This window comes from Chiloscyllium punctatum, chromosome 16 (genome assembly GCF_047496795.1).
Source record: "Chiloscyllium punctatum isolate Juve2018m chromosome 16, sChiPun1.3, whole genome shotgun sequence".
In the NCBI taxonomy this organism is placed as follows: domain Eukaryota; kingdom Metazoa; phylum Chordata; class Chondrichthyes; order Orectolobiformes; family Hemiscylliidae; genus Chiloscyllium; species Chiloscyllium punctatum.
In genome coordinates this window covers 11,732,112-11,756,218 of record NC_092754.1, presented here as the reverse complement: position 1 = coordinate 11,756,218, position 24,107 = coordinate 11,732,112, and the positions used below count along the sequence as shown (strand labels likewise).

The 24,107-nt window shown below is 41.1% G+C and overlaps 1 protein-coding gene across 4 annotated transcripts in view; it reads right to left on the bottom strand.

Annotated features, from left to right (window-relative positions):
* Positions 1-24,107, bottom strand: part of acot7 (acyl-CoA thioesterase 7) — a 301,602-nt gene that overhangs the window by 196,678 nt on the left and 80,817 nt on the right. For 3 of the 4 annotated variants that reach the window (XM_072586226.1, XM_072586223.1, XM_072586227.1), the window contains 3 exons: positions 18,527-18,641; positions 11,305-11,319; positions 6,720-6,806 (listed from right to left, as the gene is read on the bottom strand). In XM_072586226.1, coding sequence (XP_072442327.1) covers positions 6,720-6,806; positions 11,305-11,319; positions 18,527-18,641 — 217 coding nt within the window. The remainder of the gene's footprint in view (positions 1-6,719; positions 6,807-11,304; positions 11,320-18,526; positions 18,642-24,107) is intronic. The other variant, XM_072586225.1, reaches the window with a different exon arrangement.

The following is a 24,107-nucleotide window of genomic DNA, read 5'->3' as shown; positions in this document are numbered from 1 at the left end:
TGCTTTTCAAGATAGTCCTCCCCTTCAACCCTATAGGCGTTGTACCTCCCCCAAGTTCCCACACAGCCCATGGCTCTGCATTTTCTTATCTTCCCTCACACCCCCAACCATATCAAGTTGACATGCCAAGTCCAGTAGTACAATTTTCCCTCCCTGAAGCCAAGGTATTGATAACCGCCAACACCACACATCCCGCATGTTACCTGTCCCTTCCATGCTGGACTGTACCCCCTCCTTGCACACTGAGTTGCCCCCTCATCACTTCCCCCTCAACATTCCAGCCTTCTGGCTACAATGACTATAATTAGGTTCCCTAGTCACCCTTCCATAGTACTGGTTCTGATAAACACTTCACCCCTTGATTTTCAATTGACAGACTACCCAGACTGACCATGGCCCAGCCCTTGAGCAACTTAGCTGGAAAGTATAAGCCATGAGACCATACCCTTGATAATGTTGCCACTGACTGACAGGTGCCTCTCTGGGCCTTGAGACATGGCCATTTGCTTGCAGCATATGCAATGTGTTGGCTCTGTAGACTGCTGGAACATGGTGCAGCTGTGAGATTGACATATAAATGAGCTGTACAGTAAGATGTCCACCCCCTCCACCCATAACTGCCGAGCTACATGGCATGTTATCTGGCTTTGTGTACACACTAGAAGGCAAAGCTCTGCAGCAGTTCTGTGAGCCTTTAAACTCTGTCTGAGGGAGCAAAGCGTGAAAGCGGAGATAAGGGATGCTGTGATCATCTAGGTAGGTGCAGAGTGAATGAATGCTATTGGGAATAAACTGGTGGCCCTGAGATGCACTATGGTCCAATCCATGAGCTGTATGCCTGTCCCTGCATGCAAAATATATTTACAACAAAGTTGCTATGATAGTTATTGGCGCACCCAAAGTGCAACATTTCAGTGCAAAAACATTAAGAATACAGATTGTTCATGTTCAATGGTGTCGTAGTGAAGTTCATATTTCTTCGATGGTTGTGTACACGAATGTGGGGTACATGCAACCACTGCTCATGGAGCATATGCTTAAATGTTGGTGCCCAGTTTCCAAGTTTGCAATGTGGAGGAGTAGGTCATGTGGTTGCCTGAGCAGACTGTCAGTCATTTGGCAGAATGCCTCATTATCAGAACTTTCCAACAAGGACAAGACATTACTTAGCTGGTGGTGAGAAGATCTCACTACCTGAGTGTTCCTTCTTGCATGCCCGATCAGTCAATGCTGCCCATCAAAACTGCTGTGAGGGAGTTGAGACTGTCACACATCTCCTGCTGTAATGTGTCTTTGCAAAGGAGGTTTGGAGAAAGATACAGTGGTTTTTGTCGATACAGTGGTTGTCCCTAGCAGCTCCATGGCGCAGGACTCTGTGCTCTGCGGGCTGTTCCCCAGCACACACGCAGGGACAAGCATTGACTGTGCCTTGACGACCATCAGCTTGATAAAAGACACTCTTTGGTCTGCCCGAAACTTGTTGGTCTTCCAGAACAAGGTGTTGACACCAACTGAGTGTTGCAGACTGGCACATTCCAAAGTCCAGGACTACATCCTGAGGGACACACTAAAGCCTGGGGCAGCCGCAGTCAAGGTGCAATGGGGAAAGCTACAGTCTGAGGTCTTCCTGCTGAAGTTAAATGGGGATCCGTTTAATAAACAAACTCTCTGGTGCCTCAAATGTATGTACAGAGGAACCTTGATTATCTGAATATCAATTATCTGAATATCGGATTATCTGAAGGAATCTCGAGATCCCGATAGAAACATTACATCAAAGATATGTTTTGAACACTGATCAGGTCTTTTGTTTACAATGACTAAAAGTGAACTTAGCTTCCTGAAATGCTGCTGAGAACAGTCCTGGACATCGATGGGAGCCCAGACACTGTCTCCAAATGACTGACCTCCCACCCTCTCTCCCCCTCTACACTTTCCCTGGAGTTCTACACAGAGGAGTACCCTAAACCCCCCGCCTTCCCCAAACAATCTCGCCAACATTGTCCTGTACAATGGAACCTGTCAATAAAACAGTGTGTGTGTGTGTGTGTGTGTGTGTGTATACATGCATGCTATTTGGAGATTCACCGCCGAAAAGGCAGCAGAAGCAGCAATCTTGTTGTTGGTATCCAGTCCGGCTGACCCAGAGGGGTTTGGGGGCGGTCAGGAGTGCAGGCTGTTGGACAGGTTTGGGGGGAGGGGACAGTGTTAGACAGATTTGTGGAGTGTAGGGGAAGGGGAGGCGGTGTTGGATAGGTTTGGAGGAAGGGCGAGGGGGTGGGTGCGGTGTTAGATGGGATTGGGGTGGGCGGGGTGCAGTGTTGCGGGGGTTGTGTTGGACGGGGGTTGGGGATGGGCAGAGTGCGATGTTGGACAGAGTTAGGGGCGGGCGGGGTGCAGGGTAGAATGGGGCTCAGCAGGTGGGGTGTGGTACTGGATAAGGTTGGGGGGGCGGTGTTGGACGGGGTTGAGGGTGGGTGGGGGGCGGTGTTGCACGGGGTTAGGGGGTGGTGTTGCACAGGGCTGGGGCGGGCGGGTGCAGTATTGGACGATGTTGGAGGGTGGTGTTGGACAGGGCTGGGGGCAGGGAGTGTGCAGTGTTGGACAGGATTGGGGGCAGGCGGGGTGTGGTGTTGGACAGGGTTGGGGGGTGTGTGTTGGATGAGGCTGGGGGCGGGCAGGGTGCAGTGTTGGATGGGGTTGGGGGCAGGCGGGTGCGGTGTTGGACAGGGTTGGGGGGGTGTGTGTTGGACGAGGCTGGGGGCGGGCAGGGTGCAGTGTTGGACGGGGTTAGGGGCAGGTGGGGTGTGGTGTTGGACAGGATTGGAGGGTGGTTTTGGACAGGGCCGGCGGCGGGCAGGGCGCAATGTTGGACAGGATTGGGGGCAGGTGGGGTGCAGTGTTGGACAGGGTTGGGTGTGTGTTGGACGAGGCTGGGGGCAGGCAGGGTGCAGTTTTGGATGGGGTTGGGGGCAGGCGGGGTGTGGTATTGGACAGGGTTGGGGGTGTGTGTTGGACGAGGCTGGGGGCGGGCAGGGTGCAGTTTTGGATGGGGTTGGGGGCAGGCGGGGTGTGGTATTGGACAGGGTTGGAGGGTGGTGTTGGACGGGGCTGGGGCAGGCAGGGTGCAGTGTTGGACAGGGTTGGGGGCAGGCGGGGAGTGCGTTGGAGGGGTTGGGGAGGGCGGGTGGTGTGGTGTTGGATAGTGGGGCGGTGTTGAATGGAGTTCTGGGTGGGTGGTGTAGTGTTGGACAGGATTGGGGCAGGCAGGGTGTGGTGTTGGATGGAGTTGGGGGGACAGGGGTGCGGTGTTGGACGGGGTTGGGGGCAGGTGAGGGGCGGTGTTGGGCGGGTTGGAGGGCAGGTGGGGGACAGTGTTAGATGGGATTGGGGGGCAAATGTATGGGTTTGGGGTTTGGGTCAGACAGATGGCGGTATTGGACGGTATTGGGGGGACGAGGGTGTGGGCGGTGTTGGAATGGGGGCACATGGTATTGGATGGAGTTGGGCATTGGGGCAGGCAGGTGGCGGTGTTGGACGGGGTTGGGGGCAAGGGTGGGGGCAGTGTTGGTATGTGGCGCATGGGCAGGCAGGGTTGGGGGAGCAGGTGCTTGCACTCAGTGTGCTGCTGCATAGTCTCCTGAACGGGGAGTGGACTTAACAGAAAACCGAGCCTCAGAGGAAAGGCATTGAATCAATTAAACGAGTAATCAATTATCTGAACGAAATAGTGCCCACCCCTCACATTCAGATAATCGAGGTTCCTCTGTAAATATAGTCTGGTTCAAGTAAGTCTTTAGGTTGTTTAGATACAGTCAATCTCCAGTGTTTGTTTGCTTCCTTGATATACTGTCGTTCAGAACCAAACTTTGTTCGTGACTAGGCAAAAGTAAGTGAAGGGCTTTTGCCCGAAACATCGATTTTCCTGCTCCTCAGATGCTGCCTGACCTGCTGTGTTTTTTCAGCACCACTCTAATCTCGACATTGTTTGTGACTATGTGTGTGCACCCTATACATATGTAAAGATATTTTTATGAATAACGTATATTTTGGAATTAAATAAGAAATCGCCAGGTATCTGCCCAGGCTTTCATATTAGGGATTCTCAGCTTTTAGTTTCTACGTGACCTATGATAAAATAAGAACCTGTATATCAATGAAGCAAGATTCAGTGTTAATGGATGTGATAACAAGCAATAATTCCCACTAATAAACATAACTCTCTAGTGAGAATCCTGTCTTAGTTCCTGGGATTCGAGAAGAAAATGCAACATCTGAGGAGGGCCTCATCGGACATGTCATGTGATTCTCTCAGATTTTGTGCCATAGCTCATGTCATTCAGGTCCTGATAGGATTCCATCCTTTAACTCTGTTTCTCGTTCTAAACGTGCTGCCAGACATGCTGAACAGATCCAGCACTTTCTGTTTTTATTTCAGATTTGCAGGATACGCAGTATTTTATTTTATTTTGGGAAGGTTCTTTCATTCTTTGATTTTCTTTTTTAGTAGTTGATGTTATACTCAAGTCATATTTCTACATTTGGGTGTATTGCTTTGTATTCCAAAGCTGCTGTACTAGAACAGGGGCCACAACTTCAGATCTATTGACAATCTTGAGGCCTTCAGAAACCTGTGTGATAGAGCGTTTAAGGTCCAGGACTACATGCTGAGGGATACACTGAAGCTTAGGGCAACTGCTGCCATGTTAAGTGAAGAAATACCACTGTCTGAGGTCTTCCTGCTGAAGTTAAATAGAGGTCAGTTCAACTATCAAACTCTTTCCAATCAATCACTCTTCAAGGATATCACGGATCTGAGTTAAGGATTTCCATACCAAGAATCAAACTGATGGATCTTTTTTAAAACAGCCATCATTCAATCTTCTCATGAGACTATTTTTTTCTCTTAGAAAATGGAAGGGTGCTTTCAACAAAACATATTTCTCCTTAAGACTACCCACCCGCTCACAGGGCTTTTTATCATGAAACATTTATTCTAAATACCCTCCCATTTGTCTTAAGCAATAGGAATGAGCTGCTCAATTGTGGCCACAGTAATGAATACAAGCAAAATATCAGTCTCTTGGTTTGATCAGCAACATGAGATACCATCCAACAATCCCAAGAAAACTTGTCTTAGTGCTTTTTCCATGCTTCTGTAAAGAAACTAACAGCCTGATTTATGGACAGCCAGAGGTGTTAAGGTTAGGCAATTAACTTTCCAGAGACAGAAAACATCAGATATATATCATTGGTATATTGTGTAAGTTACAACAGGTTCCTTAGTCTTCAGGGTAAATCTATCAACACTATCCGAAATTCACTGAGGCACCCAATGTCAAATTGCATCTAAACAATATGTAAAAGCTGCTGGTAACCTCTATGATTTGGAGATGCCTGTGTTGGACTGGGGTGTACAAAGTTAAAAATCACACAACACCAGGTTATAGTCCAACAGGTTTAATTGGAAGCACACTAGCTTTCAGAGCGACACTCCTTCACCTGATGAAGGAGCGTCGCTCCGAAAGCTAGCGTGCTTCCAATTAAACCTGTTGGACTATAACCTGGTGTTGTGTGATTTTTAACTTGGTAACCTCTATGACATCATCATTCTGACTAATGCATTCATAACTGATCATTTTACGCGCAAATCCTTCAGCTTGATAAACTGGTCGTGATAGCTTATGTAGTCACACGAGCAATTCAAGTTCATCCATTCTCATAAAGCATTATATTTCTTATTATTATTAGGGGACCACACTTTTTGTTCAATTTTTAGGGACTATAAACCATAACGGAGGCTATATTGCAATATAGCTAAAATACTAGGACAGAATTGTAATTGAAAATAAAGTGTTACATATTTTTGGCTACTCCAGACAATATTGCTTTTTGAAGCATTGAAGGAGGGAATTTGAGACAAGCAACACCAATTTTTTTTTGAATTAAGATAATTCTGCCTGATGACAGCCTTCAGATGGCTAAATTTAAGAGTGTTACAAAGTTGTAAATGCCTGGGCAGCAGAGTCAGGAAAAACATCCAGAGCTGCAAATTGAAAGCATTTATCTCTCCCTCTTTGATCATGTGGACAAAAAGACAGTAAAGCCAACAAACCTAGAACAAAGAATTCTAACAAGAAAAGATCTAGATCCATGGGATCAATTATTGAAATAAAGAAAGCTTTATCGATGACAGTATAACCCATCCTTGAAATATGAACTTTTGATCTTCACAGTTTTCTACATTCTTTTTCCATTCATGGTTCCATTTTTTGTCAACCACTTGTCATTTGTTTATCTTAATCATGAATGACTGTATGTAAGCATAATCATGAATGACTTGCAGCTTTCCTCTGACTTTTGTTCTCAGCAAGAGATACCCCACATTAGAAGCAAAGCCTCTGAAGATTATTAGTAATAGTGGTCATGCTTTAAAAAGAAATTGATAATGATTCACACAATGAAGCTAAATAAACCCTTTGCTCCAATGAAACATATTACAATGCTAAACAAAATGCTGAACAATGGAAATTCTATAAGTCAAAGCCATGTCTTAATGCAAGATGATATGATCAGATCTCTGATAGAAACCCTCCAGTTGTCCATACATGCACAAATCAAGAGTTGTATTTATACCTTCAGCCTTTACAGGGCTAAAGCAGCAGTTATCAAGCAGCATAGATACTGAGTTCAGATCATCAGACATAGTGGTACCTTACCTCCTTGAACAAATTTATGGAGGGCACAGTCAGATGGTCCCACAAGGTGAATCAGACTAGATTGGCTGTATCCTACAGTATATGGCTCTGTAATAGAAGACAGTAACAGAAAAATACTTGGTCATGGAAACTGCAACAGAAATACACTCTTTATTAGTTTGAGCAAAATTGGATTGTTTGGTCAATCAGCAAGGTGACCTCCAATTCACTTTACACCAACAGTGCCATCATATTCACAATCTGTTTGTCAATTCATCAACTGGAGACACTCTTCAGTGCAGTACTATCCTGATGCAGAGAAATGGAATTAAATGTAACAAATTTCATTTATGTAGCACCTTCAACACAATGAAATATATTTGACAAGTGTGTAAATCAGACAAAAGTTGAAAAAAATAGAGATATTTGGGTACAGGTTGGGTACATCGTATCTGTGTTGTGGTCAGCTGTACATTGGCACTCTTATTCCATTTCTCGGCTCTATCCCAGGTTGTTTATTAAATTAACAGACTTTAAAAAAAAGATATCACTTAAATTGTCTGAATTCCTCAGCTTCAATAGTCATTAGTTGTTGAAATATTCCAAGTTTCTTTGAGATAAAAATATTACTTTTAACCATTATTTCAAGCATCCAATACCAATTCTAAATTTATACACTTGTTATGAATTCATTTACTGGTGGTATAAACTTTCCATATTTTTGCCCTTGTGTTTCTGTATCACTTTGTATCAAAACACCAGTACAAATACAGAATTCTTCCAACTCTCAAATGCCTGTAATTGAGGGAGTAATTCTCAAATTGGTCGTCTCAAGGGAGACCTCGTGGAACTGATCAATCTTCCATCTATTGTACAACTTGTCTGATTTTGTCCTGTTAAAATGAATAGGACGGAAATCAAGGTAACTTCTGACCAAAATAATGAATCATCCATTCCAAAGGGTAGTAAGGTTAAAAATTAGAGCTCTATTGTTGTGTTTCACTGACACACCCATTTTAAATTCATATCAAAACAAATGACTGAATGAGTAAATGTACTGACCAGTGAGATATTGAATCAAGAGGCCAGACAGGGACAAGATTCAACTCTTCATTGCAGTTGTGCGAGTTGACATTTGGCAAGATAGCATCCCAATTACGTTCAACTGATTTAAATTGGAGATGGTTAAAATCAGCTGCGTCTATTCTGCTCAGCTCAACAGTGAAGTGCATTTGTGTAGAAGTCAAATGAGGACATCTAGTTCAATTATAGCATTCACAATTGAAATTCCTGGCAATAATTAATGTCTCGCCTCAGGATATGAAGCATGGTCAATTGGGCAAGGTACCAACTGGCTATCAGCATAGTGCCATACTTTGAGAATCAGAGTTTTCTGAAGAGAATGGAATTTGCAAACAAAAATTCACATGAAGACCTTCCTCTATTGTGGAACTGCTCATTCAAATGTCTAGTTAGTCAGGGTAGTGCAGTTTCACAAATTCCAAAACTAATGAATTGGATAGGACATAGACTCAAATGTAATTTCTCCTCAACACACAATAAAACTGTTGTTGTGGTTCTGTTCGGCGAGCTGGGAATTTGAGTTGCAGACATTTCGTCCCCTGTCTAGGTGACATCCTCAGTGCTTGGGAGCCTCCTATGAAGCGCTTCTGTGATATTTCCTCCGGCATTTATAGTGTTTTGTCTCTGTCGCTTCCGGTTGTCAGTTCCAGCTGTCCAATGCAGTGGCCAGGATGTTGAGTCCAAGTCGATGTGTTTGTTGATAGAATCTGTGGATGAGTTCCATGCCTCTAGGAATTCCCTGGCTGTTCTCTGTTTGGCTTGTCCTATAATAGTAGTGTTGTCCCAGTCGAACACAATAAAACTCTTTCGTTTTAACCAGCCAGGATAAAGATCTTTACCCATTTGTTTTGTGTGTGGATCACATGTTACATCAGGATATAAGATTTCCTTTGCGACACAGACTTTAATGATTTTTCAAATTTTGTTGAATTTTGCAACAGGCAATATTAAAATACCCCAAACTGCTTCATGGCAGAACAATCAATAAAATGAGTGTCAAAGCAGGGATTAAGAAAGGTGACCATAAGCTTGCACAACATAACTGAACCAAGCATAGACAGTTCCAAATATCTGGACAATGGAAAAGGGGATGGTTTGATTAACTGTCTCAGCTGCTGAAGATAGATCATGGAAGACAAGGATAAGCGACATAGCCACAGTCATAAAATCCCATGTTTTGGTGTAACGGCAGAAGTAGAAAGCTGTCTGTAGAATTCAAACTAGGAGTTGAGGGCAAGTTGGATACATATTTGGAAGTGAGAACCCATTTAAGGGTTTATGAGGCAAGGGTGATAGTGTGGTTTTAGGGAGGAGGCTGTAAGATTATGGTTGCTTTAAAAGAGGAGGAAACCACTTACAATGTCAATTTACAAGGGAACTGAAAAGGACAATTGGGTGGTCAGTAGTTAAGGGGAGGTAAAAACAATAACTGCAGATGCTGGAAACCAAATATGGATTAGTGGTGCTGGAAGAGCACAGCAGTTCAGGCAGCATCCAACGAGTAGCGAAATCGACGTTTCGGACAAAAGCCCTTCATCAGGAACCTCACTTGATTCAAAGTCGAATCAAACAACAAAAGCAAAATGTTGCAGAAAATCAGAGAAAGAAACTGACTTAATGTTTCAAGTTAATGTTTCAAGGCAGGAAACCTATTTAAAGTCTAGTTGATGTTGGATGCTAAAAGAAAGGTTAGCCTGGCTTCATGGGCTACTCATGTTCACTCATGGAGTTCTGTGGGTCTAACATAAGTGAACAAACCATGCATACATTTGTGGATCTGGCAATTCAAATCTGCAGCACTGTGACTGGTGGATTTAGCATTTAAATCTGCCAATGAGACAGCAGTCCTTTCCATCTTACCAGAGCCAAGATTCAAAACAATTAAGATGATTAGCAGAATGAATGGAGTTTTAGGCAATTAAAAATTGAAGCTTCAGGGGCTAATCCTGCATAGGCTGGATAACCAGAGTTCTGAAGTGTGGAAACCACTGGCTTTTTTCCCCTGTTGTCCGAGATCGTTGGGTCAAAATGGGGACAGACCTTTACTGTGACTGCATTCAGGTGAGGAGTAAAATGAAAATAAAATGAGCCAACTCTTCCAGGAATTATGATCTACAAGCCACTGTGTGTCAAGAGTAGAGAACAATTTAGCACAAAATGTCATCATGATCAGAGGCCACAAAGATAGCTTACATGTTTTATAATATGCCTACATTATGGATACACTATTCTAATAGAATAAAGTACCATCAGCCATATGACACGGGGTCTCTCATACTCATAGAATCATAGAATCCCTACAGTATGGAAACAGGCTCTTCAGCCCAACAAGTCCACACTGACCCTCCAAAGAGTATCCCACCAAACCCATTTCCCTATCCTATTACTCTACATTTACGCCTGACTGATGCACCACACTGACACATCCCTGAAGTCTATGGCCAATTTAGCATGGCCAATTAACCTAATCTGCATATCTTTGGACTGTGGGAGGCAACTGGAGCACATCAAGAACACCCACACAGACAGTCACCCGAGACTGGATTGGAACTGTGAGGTGGCAGTGCTAACCACTGAGCCACCCTGCTGCCCCATACTATGAGAAAATACGTAATTCACAAAAAACAAACGAAATGTTTCCAACTACATAAGTTGTACAAAAAAAGCATTTGGCACAAAGCATGTTGTAAGTGGAATTGTTCACTTGGGAATTGCAAATATGCATTGTTCCATTCTTCACAATAATGTTAGGAGACTGATTATTATTTGACCAGTGGCTTACCAACATTTAAAATTAAGTAGTGTCAAGCCCATATAGGTCTTTGGAGGATCTCATTAGTGTGTCAAACTATCCCATATTCTTGGAATCAATCGCAAAGTTGATATTTCTATAACGTTGAAGTATTCCGATGCATTCCTCTGCCTCCAGGTATTAATTTCTCTGTACTCTGTCCACTGGGACTATATATCAGTTATTCTCTGGGACTACACATCATTGTATACAACAGGGCAAATGGTGAGAACATTCAGTGTTCTGTTAATTGTACTCCTAATCATCTGCCAGGTGTGTAGAAGATTCAAGAATGACTCTCCTACTTTGCACAACCTAACCGGTAGTGCTTTATGTTAATTTTTTCAATAGTGGTTTTGTCCTTTACACTGCCTTGGCCCTTAACCTTGGTTTCTCATTAAGAACTGTTACTGTTCCTACAGGAGAACCAATGCTTTCCATTCACTGTTGTACTGATATCAGTCCAATGGTCAAACATTGGCTTCCATTACTGCTATAGTTCCTTGCATAGGTAACAGCAATAACACAGAACATCAAAATTCTGAACGCCCTATGTTTTGTGGAGAAAAATAGTATATATATTTTTTATAATTTCTCATTCAAAATATGCAGCACCATTCACACACAAGATTGGTCCAAGGTCTTGAATCTTGAGAAGTAAACTGTCGATTAGCAGTAATTATACAAGGGAGATTCAAAGAACTGTTAACAGTAGAATGAGGCAAAGCTTACCTTTAGATTGTCGGTCTGCCAGGGGATACAATAAAAAGGAAAAAAGCAAACTAAAGTTAATGTAGTTCAAGGGAAATGAATCCTTTATGTGGTATTATCTTTTATACTAGCTAGAAATTAAAAATATTTCACTTCCATGAATAAAACATTCTTTATATTTTGATCTAATTTTAATTAACTGTAAATGTGGTAGAAAGGTCTCTGTAGTTTGCATGTCCTCTTGTGTTCCAGTGGACTATAGTACAAAGAAATAAGAAATAAGTGGCTAGAGAATATCAAAAAATAATGAATGAATGTTTAACATATGCACGTGGCATTCCTCTGCCAAATTAACAATGGGTTAATTTGCTAAAGCAGTAGATAGCAAGAATACACAAAACAAACAGGAAATTTGGCCCAAACAATTCACATTGCCATTTATAGTTCTACTTATATTATCTGCTGTATCTTCAATAAACTTGGCATTTATAGTCATAGAGATGTACAGCACGGAAAAGGACCCTTCAGTCCAACTCGTCCATGCCGACCCAATCTAGTCCCATCTGCCAGCACCTGGCTCATATCCCTCCAAACCCCTTCCTAATCATATACCCATCCAGATGACTTTTAAATGTTGCAATTGTACCAGTCTCCACCACTTCCTCTGGCAGCTCATTCCACACATGTTCCACTCTCTACATGAAAAAGTTGCCCCTTAGGTCTCTTTTATATCTTTCCTCTCCCACCCTAAACCTATGCCCCCTAGTTCTGGACTCCCCCAACCCCAGGAAAAGACTTTGTCTACTTATCCTATCCATCCCCCTCATGATTTTATAAACCTCTATAAGGTCACCTCTTAGCCTCCAAAGCTCCAGGAAAACAGTCCCAGCCTTTTCAACCTCTCCCTATAGCTCAAATCCTCCAACCCTGGCAACATCCTTGTAAATACTTTCTGAACTCTTTCAAGTTTCACAACATCTTTTCGACAGGAAGGAGACCAGAATTGCACACAATATTCCAACAGTGGTCTAACCAATGTCCTGTACAGCCGCAACATGACATCCCAACTCCTGTATTCAATACTCTGACCAATAAAGGAAAGCATTCCAAACGCTGCCTTCACAATCCTATCTGTCTGCAACTTCACTTTCAAGGAGTCATGAACCTGCATTCCAAGGTCTCTTTGTTCAGCAACACTCCCAAGGACCTTACCATTAAGTATATAAGTCCTGCAAAGATTTGCTTTCCCAAAATGCAGCACCTCACGTTTATCGAAATTAAACTCCATTTGCCACTTCTCATAATTCCTTTCTTGATGGGAGATGGACATTTCCTTAATGTATCCACTGTTTTGTCTCGCTACTTCTTTAAGTTTCCCTGTAAGTTGTTCCTGTCTTCCAACATATTAGCCAACTCTACTAGCTGGATGCCAATTGCTGATATAAATAATAGCAACTAGCCATCAAATTAATTCACGTTACTGAATTCATGACAATTCTGAAACACACCTGTTATGGCATTATATAAATTCAAGTCTTTTCTTTTTCTGAGAGAGGGAGAAAATAAAATTGGGAGCTGAGAGGGAAGAGGAAGTCTTGCGAATACACACACATATTTCCCAAGTCTGTGATTTTCATTTTTCCTTGTTTCTATTCACCAAGGGTTGATTTTCCAAGTTCACATTCTTACAAGGAGCTACACTGAATGGAAAATTATGGACAGCATATCCATGTCCAACAAGGCACTCCTCAGCAGCACAAGCACCAAAAATCAATCTCTAGAATCTCTCTCGGATTTAGCTCTATCTAGATTTTCCTCTTCTCTCTGACACGTTTGACAGCAAGATAAAGGCAATTTTTAAACAGAAAATAAATACTGCTGGTGTGAATAAGTTAAAAACTACTTAGTATCCTTCAGATGCAAATATACTTTGGAATATTAAAATCTGTAAGGAAATTAGTCAATTTGTAGCTGCTGCAGTCCAAAACAAAGAGAGTATAAAGTAGCATTGGTAAATGACATTTACAAATAACAGCCGCATGCACACAAACCTGGACACTCTCGATGCCCAATGTAAAGAGGTTTCAGTGAGTTTTACGTTTCATTCAGGAACACAATAGGGTCACAGCTCGTATAGTTTGGAAATTACACAATATGATATTGTCAGGCTAACATTTGTATCGAATCCTCACGCCATCTATTTGATTGGAGGCATTATCGTATGTATAATAAATGAGTAGTGTCTTTGTTAAAATCGTGAACAGAAGAATTTAATGTAAACAAACGTGTTCGCAAACAATATTGCACAGGGAAATTTCAATGTACTTAATACCAGATCACATTACAGCTAACTTGTAGAAATGGATTTTGTTTAGGGTAAGGTACAATGGCCTCATAATTTGTGAAGTCATACTTTTGCCTTCTCGTGCTTCCAAAACTTTCTAAACCTTCCATGAAGTCCAAAGTAGTTCTATAATTGTTGGCTATGATACACTCAACACAGAACAGGTCACAGTGACCTGCCTTACAATGACGTATCACAGATAAAGTCTGCATGGAATAAGAGGACATGGTATGCTCTTGAGAAACTGGCCTTTGCCAGCTTTAGGCCACCAATACGTCAATTTACGCTGGATGAAAATGCAAGATTTTAATGTGGTAAGCCAAGTATTGCTGTAGTGAAACAAATGATTGAACAGTGTGGCCATAAGGAATGACACAGGAATGCACCAGAGATGAGTACCACCAGAGTACCCAGCTTATGGCAATAGCATTACTTGTTAAGGGTGTTGCAAATAATTCAAAAATAGTGGTGAAATAGAATAACCAAAATCAAACAGCAGACACTGATTTTGGCTAGACCATCAAGAGATGGATTTAGTGAGGGGAAATTGTCATTGATGGAAGATATTCAAGACATTAGATTACTTACAGTGTGGAAACAGGCCCTTTGACCCAACAAGTCCACACCGACCCGCCGAAGCGCCACCCATACCCACTCCCCTACATTTACCCCTTCACCTAACACTATGGGCAATTTAGCATGGCCAATTCACCTAACCTGCACATCTTTGGCCTGTGGGAGGAAACCGGAGTACCCGGAGGAAACCAACGCAGACACAGGGAGAATGTCAGACACAGTCAGTCGCCTGAGGCCGGAATTGAACCCGGGTCTCTGTTGCTGTGAGGCAGCAGTGCTAACCACTGTGCCACCGTGCCGCCCCAAATTCAACCAACTTTCAACAACAATTTCAAAGGGCCATAGATACAGAACTTAAAAAAAGAGAGCACGATCACCTGAAGAAATGGAGCCTTTCAAGAAAGTTCAAGAAGCCTACAAGCATTTCCAGATAACATGTAGGAGTGACCACTAGATGTTGCCATGCCAAAGTCACTCTTAACAAATCTGTGACCAAATTGTAAAAGTTCTGGTGCCTTTTTGACTCAATGTGGACAGGGTTGGGCAAGGTCAAAAATCAAACCACACTACGTTATAGTCCAACAGGTTTATTTGAAATTACAAGCTTTCGGAGCTCTTCTCCATCCTCAGGCATGGTATGATAGGAAGGTATAAGACACAGTATTTATAAGCAAAAAGTTAACAAGTTTAAAATTAGCTGCCCTTGTTGAAACCTTTAATCAGTTAGGAGATGGACTGCTGATTAAAATGAAAAGTCCAGATTCCTTTCAAGTCTTTGTCCCTAGATAATTAAGGATTTTATCAATATACAAGGGGTGATATATCAGGTGGGACAACGCACTTTAGGTGTGAGATCCCACTTTGAATCTATTTTTTAAGTTGAGGTCTGGTTTTATTGATTTTTTTTGTCAAAAAAAACCGGACCTTAGCTTTAAACATAACTAAATGTTATGGGACCTCACACCTGAAGTGCATTGTCTGACCTGAGATGTCACCCCATGTACATTGATAAAACCTTTAATTATCTAGGGACAAAGACTTGAAAGGAATCTAGATTTTGCATTTTAATCAGGAGTCTCCCTCCTAATTGATTAAAGGATTCAAGAAGGGCAGCTAGTTTTAAAGTTGTTAACATTTTGCTCTCAATATTGTGTCTTATACCTCCCTATCTTACCACGCCTGAGGAAGGAACAGAGTTCTGAAAGCTTGTAATTTCAAATAAATCTGTTGGACTATAACATGGTGTTGTTCGCTTTTTGACTAGAGTCATACATGCCATACAAAGGCATTGCTAAACCACAAGTATTTCACAGTATAAAGCAACAAACTATTCCAGACTCGAAATAGCAGTGGAGCAAAAAGCACAATTAACTGAAAAAAAGGCAGTAGAATGCTTAGAAATCTCATGAGGATATATAAGAAGATTAAAGAGTGATCTAATTGAGGTGTTTAAGATGATTAAATGAATTGATAGAATAGATATAAATAAACTATTTCCTCTAGTGGGAGAGCCCAGAACAAAGGGGCATAACCTTAAAATTTGATTGAGTTCATTATGGTTGATTTCAGGAAGTACTTGATCACACAAAGGATAGTGGAAATCTGGAACTCTGCCAAAATAAAAGTTGCTGTATTTAGGACAACTAAAAATTTCAAAAACTGAGATTAATAGAACTTTGTTAGGGAAAATATCAAAGATTATGGACAAGGCAGGCAGATGGAATTAAGTCTCAAATTAACCATGATTTAATTAAATGGTGCAACAGGCTCAAGAAGTTGACTGGACTGCTCCTGCTCCTATATCTGAAGCCAAAGGCAAAGCCCAGACGGCAACTTAAAAAACATATCACTGAAACTCACCGTAGAGGTGGGAAAATCAGCTACGTTAATATTCTTGACCACTATCCAGTAGTTATTGTTATATAGTGAAGACATCCATGCTGTCAGGAGAGGAAAGAAATTGGAACTATCTACCTCGTAACCCAATTTAATATTTTAAAAAATCACCAAGACAATCTCTGTGTATCTAGTTAGATTGTGGTTTTGTACTTTATGATATAACTTGATTATCATCATACTGTACAGCAATCTCTTTGCCCCTAAATACATACTGTAGTTTCTCAAAACTATTCATTTGGCAGCAGTTTTCCCCACGTGCCCTCCCAAAAGTAGACCTCAGCTTTCAAACAAAACACAGCAGATAAGCCATCTAATCAACTTGCTAAAATTTCTGGTAATTATGTTTATAATTGGCTGTGTTCTGAGTTCCTTCTACTTTTTTCGTTTTCAATAACACACTACAGGTGCAAATAGTTTTAATTCTTTAGGAGAAAGTTATTTCAAACCCTTGCATTGCATTGTTAATTCGTTAATTGAAAAATATGGGTGATTTACTAGTGATGATTAATAGATGAGAAAATGTCAGGGTAATTTGGTGATGGTGATAAAAAGGTGCACTTCCGGATATAAAAAGGAAAAAAAAAGTGAGTTCATCGAGCTCTTCTGACACAGTGGTAGTGTTCCTACCTCTGAGCCAGGTGATCCGTGTTCAAGTCCCACCTGCTCCAGAGGTGTGCCATAACATCACTGAACAGGGTGGATTAGAAAATATATCTGCCTCAGCTCTCAGTGCTCTTGCAGCATTGTAAAAAATGAAGAAAAATCTAGTTTAACCACCTCTAACTCTATTTTGTTTTAATCCCCTCCCACTTCCCTAGCTTTCCCTCACCTTTGGTGTCTGCACTGTCCTTATTGGGTTTTGCATATTAATTAATCAGTTGGAAAACATGGGTGAATTACTGGTGGTGGTTATTAGATGAAAAAAAGTACAATGGGTGATTTGAATTCTGGAATAAAAACATTCATTTGTGTGTAAGAGCACTTCTGGACATATTTTAAAAAATGAAAAAAGAGATAAATGAACAAATAAAAACAGATGAAGAATATCATTGGTGATTTAATGGCGGGAATAAAGCCGTTCAGTTGTGTGTGATAATACTTACGGAGATAAGGAAAAAGAAAAAGAAGGTTAGTTCAAGGACACTGAGTGTCCTTGGGAATGGTGTGTAACTACATCAATGTCAGGACATACTTCAACCATGTCACTTTATTGATTAAATTTAAATGATTAAATGGAAGCTTCTAAAGGGAATTCCTTGAACTACAATTCTTGAACTATCTTAGAAAAGCAAATGAAACGCTGAAGTCTGTCCTCCAATGAAAAGAATTCACCAGGCATTTTATGACTGGTCTCATTTTATATTTTATCATGCTTAGGAATATTTGAAGATGAGTTATTTAATTTGAATGCTACCTATTTAAGTTCCTCATTGTTTAAAGTAATATTTTCACAGCATAGGATGTGATCTTTGACCAAGATATGAACTAGCAAATGGTAACTTGAATCTGGCAAAAGAGATTACATTTGATGGCTGACACTTGACACTCAAGGTAGACAAGCAGGAGGCTCGAAGATACAGCTGAGGAAGGGTTACACCCGAAACATTGACTTCTCCACCTCCTGATGCTGCCTGGAGACCTGAAGAAGGGTTATACCCAAAACATTGACTTCTCCACCTCCTGAGGCTGACTTGTCTACCTTGGATTCCAGCATCTGCAGTTTCTTTGACCCTTCACACTCTGGCACCTATTTATACATATATATATTATATGCATACATATTTACGTATTATGAAGCCTTTAAATATCCAGAATAGATTATTTCCTGTATATTAGAACAACACATATGTAAAAATACATTTTAAAATTGCAATTGCTTCATAAATAATATCTTTAAAGTCAATACTGGTGATGAAACTGAACAACACAAATAAAACTACTTCAAGTAAAGTTGCATGTGGGGCAAGACATTTGTCTCTGAATGGAGACAGGAATCAGGTTGCAAAACAATGAACTTTGCTGCTTTTTGCTAAAGAAAAATTCTCTGTTTTCCCAACCTCATGGCATTATCATATGCTATTTTTTGGCAGGTCACAAAGGCTTTGGCGGCAAGACATACACATGTCTTACGAACTGAGGATCTTGAATGTGAGGGCTTCAGGAAATCTTCCTCCTGCACGTTATTTCAGTGTGCTTGTGTGGGGAACACTGTGAACAATGACTGTAAAATGTTTTGACACCTTCAAATGTCAATTTTAGATGTTGTACAACAAAGAACATCTTTTTCAATGCGATTCATCTGTCCTCTGTCTTGCAAAGGTAAGTTAAGTGTTACATTGACCACCACTGTGTAAGTTTCGACATGCATTACCTCACAGCGATCTCTCAAGTCATTATAAAAAAAGAAATAAATGTTCAGCTTACCCACATTGATGGCAGGCAAGATGATATCTTCACTCCTTTGCCTTGTCTCTATCCGGTCCAGTTTCTGAGCTTCATACCTCTTTCTACCTTCTTCTTGCTGTTCTGGATTTGCATACTTTTCGAACATGCAGGAAGAAAAATAGAAGTTTAATTTTTAATTGATTTATTTTATTATGCTGTATTTTTGATCATTTTAGTCAAACCATTTATTGCTTCTCAACAATTTCTCAGAGTTTTACTCTTAAATTCAATAAAAACAATGACTTGCAATTGTACAGAACCTTGAAAGAACATGCCCACCAAAGAGGCTTCACAGCAGTGAAACATTTAGCAACTTGAGTTGATCAAGGAACTATTAAAAATAATGGTTTTGAGTAGGCCTTTAAAGCTACTGAGAGAGATAACAAACTGAGGGATTCAGGGAGGGAATTCTGAACAGCAAAACCAAGAAAGAAATGTCTCCAACATAAATACTGAGAGAAAGGGTGGGAGATGCACAGGTGACCAGAAGTAAAAGTCTGAAGAACACAGATTGTGATGGAGGGCTAGAGGAGGCTGCAGAATTAGGTTGGGCAAGGTCTTGGAGAGAAAGATGAGTGCTTTCGCTCCATGCCCACAACAGACTTCAACCCTAAAAAAAAACACAATAATGTTTATTCTGGAAATTTGAAATTAAAATGTACTCCTCAGGCAACATCTGCAAAAAAAGAAACAGATTTACATTTTAGTTGCAGATCTTAAGCAGGTAGTCAGATTTCAGTCCTAATTGAGTATAAACAATGACAGTTTTAAACTGGAATGGTGTCATCTACAGTAGGCATGATTACCAATAAGATATAGCAAAAGAAAAGTTTGCCAACATTGTTGGGCACAACAAAGGGAACTTTGTTCTTTGAAAGGTAGGAAAAATATAATTTCCAAAGTCTTGGGGAAGAAAATCACAGATTCAAATTCAGCACATTCCATTAAATGATTTAAGACCTTTCAGTGATGAGACAAGGCAGAAAATATTTCTCTTTTATTACCTCATGCACACTGACCATCACAAAGTGCAATCAACAAATTAAATAACAAAAAGCTGTATTTACATAATAGAGGTCTTGTAGCACAATGGATCACATCCCCACCTCTGAGGTAGTAGCTCTGGGTTTGAGTTCCATTCCAGAAGCTACATTCATAACTTGACCAAATGAGTTGGTTTGGCCTGTAAATTCTTCAAATACATGACAGGTGAGAAGAGTGAGAAACTCTTCAAGTCAGGCACGCTTCATGTGAGTGGCACCCCTTTGGCAGCAGACAAGCAAATTGTTCTACGAAAATGTAGCCATGGAAGCAGGCTGAAGCATATACTTTGTTTGTCTCATGTGCCACTCAGTTTGAGAAGAGAAATAAAGAAGAAAAATTGTTTCAAAACTTGTAAATTCCCTCAACGTAAGTGCCCTCGGAGTTATTCTTTGCTAAAAATTAAACTAGACTAGCCTTATAAATAGAGCACAACAAGTCAGGCAGCATCCGAGGAGCAGCAGAATCAACGTTTCAGGCAAGACCCTTTCATCAGGATCTCCAATATCTGCAGTCCTCACTTTCTCCTAGCCTTATAAATACTATGGCCACAGCAAGTAATTTACCTCCCAACTCTCCAAAGCCTGTTCTCATCTACAAGGCACAAGTCAAGAATGTAATGGAATACTCACTACTTGCTTGGAAGACTTCAGCTTCTACCACACTCAAAAAAACGACACAATCCCAGACAAAGCAGCCTGCTTGATTGACACCACATCCACAAACATTCACTCCCTGCTATACCGATGCTCAGTAACAGCAGTGTGTTCCATGTACAAGATGCACTACAAAATTCACTGAAGTGCTTTACGTAATACTTTCCAAACACAAAACTATTACCAAATAGAATGACAACAGCAATAGAAAGATGATAACACCAACACCTGTATATTTCCCTCTAAGCCATTCACTCTCCTGTTTTGAAATATATTGCCATTCTTCAGTGGTACTGGGTCAAAACCTGGAATTCACTCCTTGACAGCATTGTTGTAGTATCTATACAAATGGGCTCCAGCAGTTGAAGAAGGTAGCTCATAACCACTTCTCAAGGGCACCTATGGATATGCATAAATCCTGGCTTTGTAAGTGATGCCCACTTCTCCTGAATTAAGAATAAAAAAAGGAATACCACAGGAAAACTTACAATTTGAATTCAGTACAGATAATTAATTGGTTGCGCATGTCTGCCCAGTGAATTGTTGCTGCTTTGCTGTGCAAGCTGAGCCACTTTGAGGACTGGGTCTCATTGTGTCACCTGATCCAGCATGCTAAACAGGCTTAAGTTGAGGGCAACTGGATGGCTCAGTGGTTAGCTGTCTCACAGTGCCAGTGACCCAGGTTCAATTCCAGCGTTGCGTGACTATCTATGTGGAGTGTGCACATTCTCCAGTGTCTATGTGGATTTCCGTTGGGTGCTCTAATTTCCTCCTGCAGTGCAAAGATGTGCAGGTTAGGTGGATTGGTCATGCTAAATTGCCCCAAAGCTTCCAGAGATGTACAGGTTAGGTAGACCAGCCACGTAAATGCGAGGTATGAGGATATGGTGAGAGGCTGGGGCTGATTCTAGGTGGATGCTCTTTGGAAGGTCAGTACAGACTTGATAAGCCAAATAACCTCTTTCTGTATAGCTGGGATTCTATGATTCTAAGTCAGCATTATGATGCAGCTTGAGGAATTGGGAAAATGATCCATTAGGGAGATGGGGGAGACACAATGATGTGCCTAAAAGTTTTGGGGGAGGCCAGGAAGTGCAATATTCATAACCCCTAATTATAAAGGCTCGACACCATTTTTAGAGTGACCTCCAATGTTTATTTACGGACTATGGATTAGGTTCCTCAAGAATGGCATCTGTCTCAATAACAAAATACTATTCGTGAAAAATAGTTTCACGTCAAGCTACATTTTCTCCTTTTTTATAGTGGAAGAACAAGGCATAAGATCTAGACACACTATGTCCTTCAGCTCGTATCTGACAGAAATGTTCTCGAAGTAAAAAGCAGCCTTCCGCTACACACAAGGTCGTGGGAAACAATCTGGGTGTGAGCAGTAATGGAAATATGGTAGTTGATGGGAGGACTATACTGAATGTCAAAAGTTCAATGCAGCTTGTACTGATGACATAAAGCAAAATGTTTTCGAACTAAAACATTATATGTTTGAAGTGTCATTCCGAAAGTTGAAATGGCAGAATATTTCCTGGACTTAATTTCCAAATATTTCAGCTATTTTTTTCCTATGGTCATTTTCTGAAATCTGTCAATTTTAAATTTTGTAGTAAGGCAATTATGTAATTGTTAATGAATTAGTTTTAAATGTGTTCACTGTACTTCAGAACACAGACTTATTTTTAAAAGATCTTCTCAAACTTAATGGGTGGAAGTTTCCCTAGTTGGAAGAAGGAGTGTTCAGGTGTGGAGGTGTGCTGCTAGGAAAATTGCCAAAATTGAAGATGGCTTTGGATCCCATCCACCTTCTTGGGGAAGGTGGATAAGTGGAGTGGGAAAGTGTTGGGTTATGCAGGAAGTCGACTGAAGTATTTAAGAAGGTCATTAGTCGCAATTTTGCACGTGGATTCCTCCTTTCCTAAACAAGCAGAAGCTCTATGCTATGTTGACAACCAGCAAGTTGGAGAACGCAATGTACAGTAGGAAGAACATCCTCAGAGAAACTGTAAAGCAGTGAAGGTTTTTGATAAATCACAATAAAGAGTTCTAGTCATGGACAGGTGAGAATAGCCACATGCACCTCCATATGGCACAAGAAACAACTGCCAAGATTCAACTGCAGGCAGGACCCCTAAACACTGTCTACGAACAGAAGACCAATTCACTCAGTATGTCTGAGCAATGGTGCTTCAGAGGTTCATTTTGTCATGGTAGGTCACTACTGACAGCTGCATATTCAATGGACTAAGTGGATGTGCAATGTCAATAGCCAGAAATATGTCTGTCACTGGAGGCCCAATCCCAAGTTTCCCACCTTACATCTCCATCCCTTGTCAAGTTACACACTCTCTTCCCCTGCAAGAAGGGAAAGCAGAGAGGTGCAAATGGTGGTAATGACATTTTTGTGCAGAGGAGAGAAAGATGCCATTTATCTTTGTGAGGTATTAACACAAGGAAGAACTAAGCTGAATGAGTATGTGTGTGTTGGCTACTCAAATAGAGTCATAGCATCATACAGATGTACAGCACAGAAACAGACCCTTCGGTACAACTCGTCCATGCTGACCAGATATCCCAACCCAATCTAGTCCCACCTGCCAGCACCCATATCCCTCCAAACCATTCCTGCTCATATATCCGTCCAGATGCCTTTTAAATGTTGCAATTGTACTAGCCCTCACCACTTCCTCTGGTGGAAATGTAAGGTGGCTACAAGGAGGGGAAAGTGTGGAGTTGCAAGGTATGAGATGTGCTGTGCAAGAGATTGCTGGGCAAGACTGAAATAGGGGCTTGTTACTCGAAAGTATACTCCATTCATCTGTAAGATGCTCTTGAGATCCTCTTCGCGTAAAGCCTCTAAGTTGGACAGTTGATGAATTAGTCGGCCGCTTCCATCCACACCTGCTTGATTGGAGGGGCTGTCATCCTCCTCCCATCCTTAGGACAGTTCACCTCTCTGTGGTTCCTTCGTTGCTGCATGAGAGAACCCAGGTGTGGGAGGCAGTCTTCTCAAGCATTCCAGCTATCCTTGTGCTTGCTGCAGACTAAAAAATTCAGGTGCTGCCTGAACGTTTCTGAAACATGTTGTGCTACTTCTAAATTGGAATCTTTCCTCAAACAAAATGACTGCATCAGCACGACCTACCCTCCCTAATTGGTTCAGAAGTCCAGAGACAGGCTGTTAAAAAATTTGTTCAGTTAGAGGATAATTGAAAGGTCCATTATCAAAGGGCCAGGTTTTCTACTCAAAAGTGATCCTACTGTTACACCAGAGACAAAGTTGGTAAGATGCCGCCCAATCAATGTGCTTCGCAAATAATTTCAATTAAAATACTTCCCTTTACTGTAACACAAATATCTTGCTGAAGAGATATCTGTACTAAAATGTGTCCATGAAATTATTCAGCAAATCCAGATCATGACAAAATCTGTTCAAAACATAATGATTCATGCAAATTATAAACTTTCATTTTTTAAGAGATACCAATCTACATGCTGCGTATTGACAACATTTACAGCCTTTGTTCCAGACATTCAACATTTATATGTTTTCTTTTACAATGCATCAGTTGTACTTAACAGCACCACAAAAACTATTAGTCTTTCTTTCCCACCATTCCTCAGGGATTAGACTGCACAGATCATTTTCAGCCAAAGCCTCCTTCTTTATTAAATGTGGATAGAAAAGACTCAGCAGGATGGTGGCAATTCTGTAGAACTGCCATGGACAGCTCTGCCCAACAACCAAGGTATATTGGTGTTTTTTTGCCATCCCTGGCCAACTTATGTGCAGGAATTATTAGTTTATAACCTTACAGAACACATACTCGTTAATATTTGGGAGTGGGAAG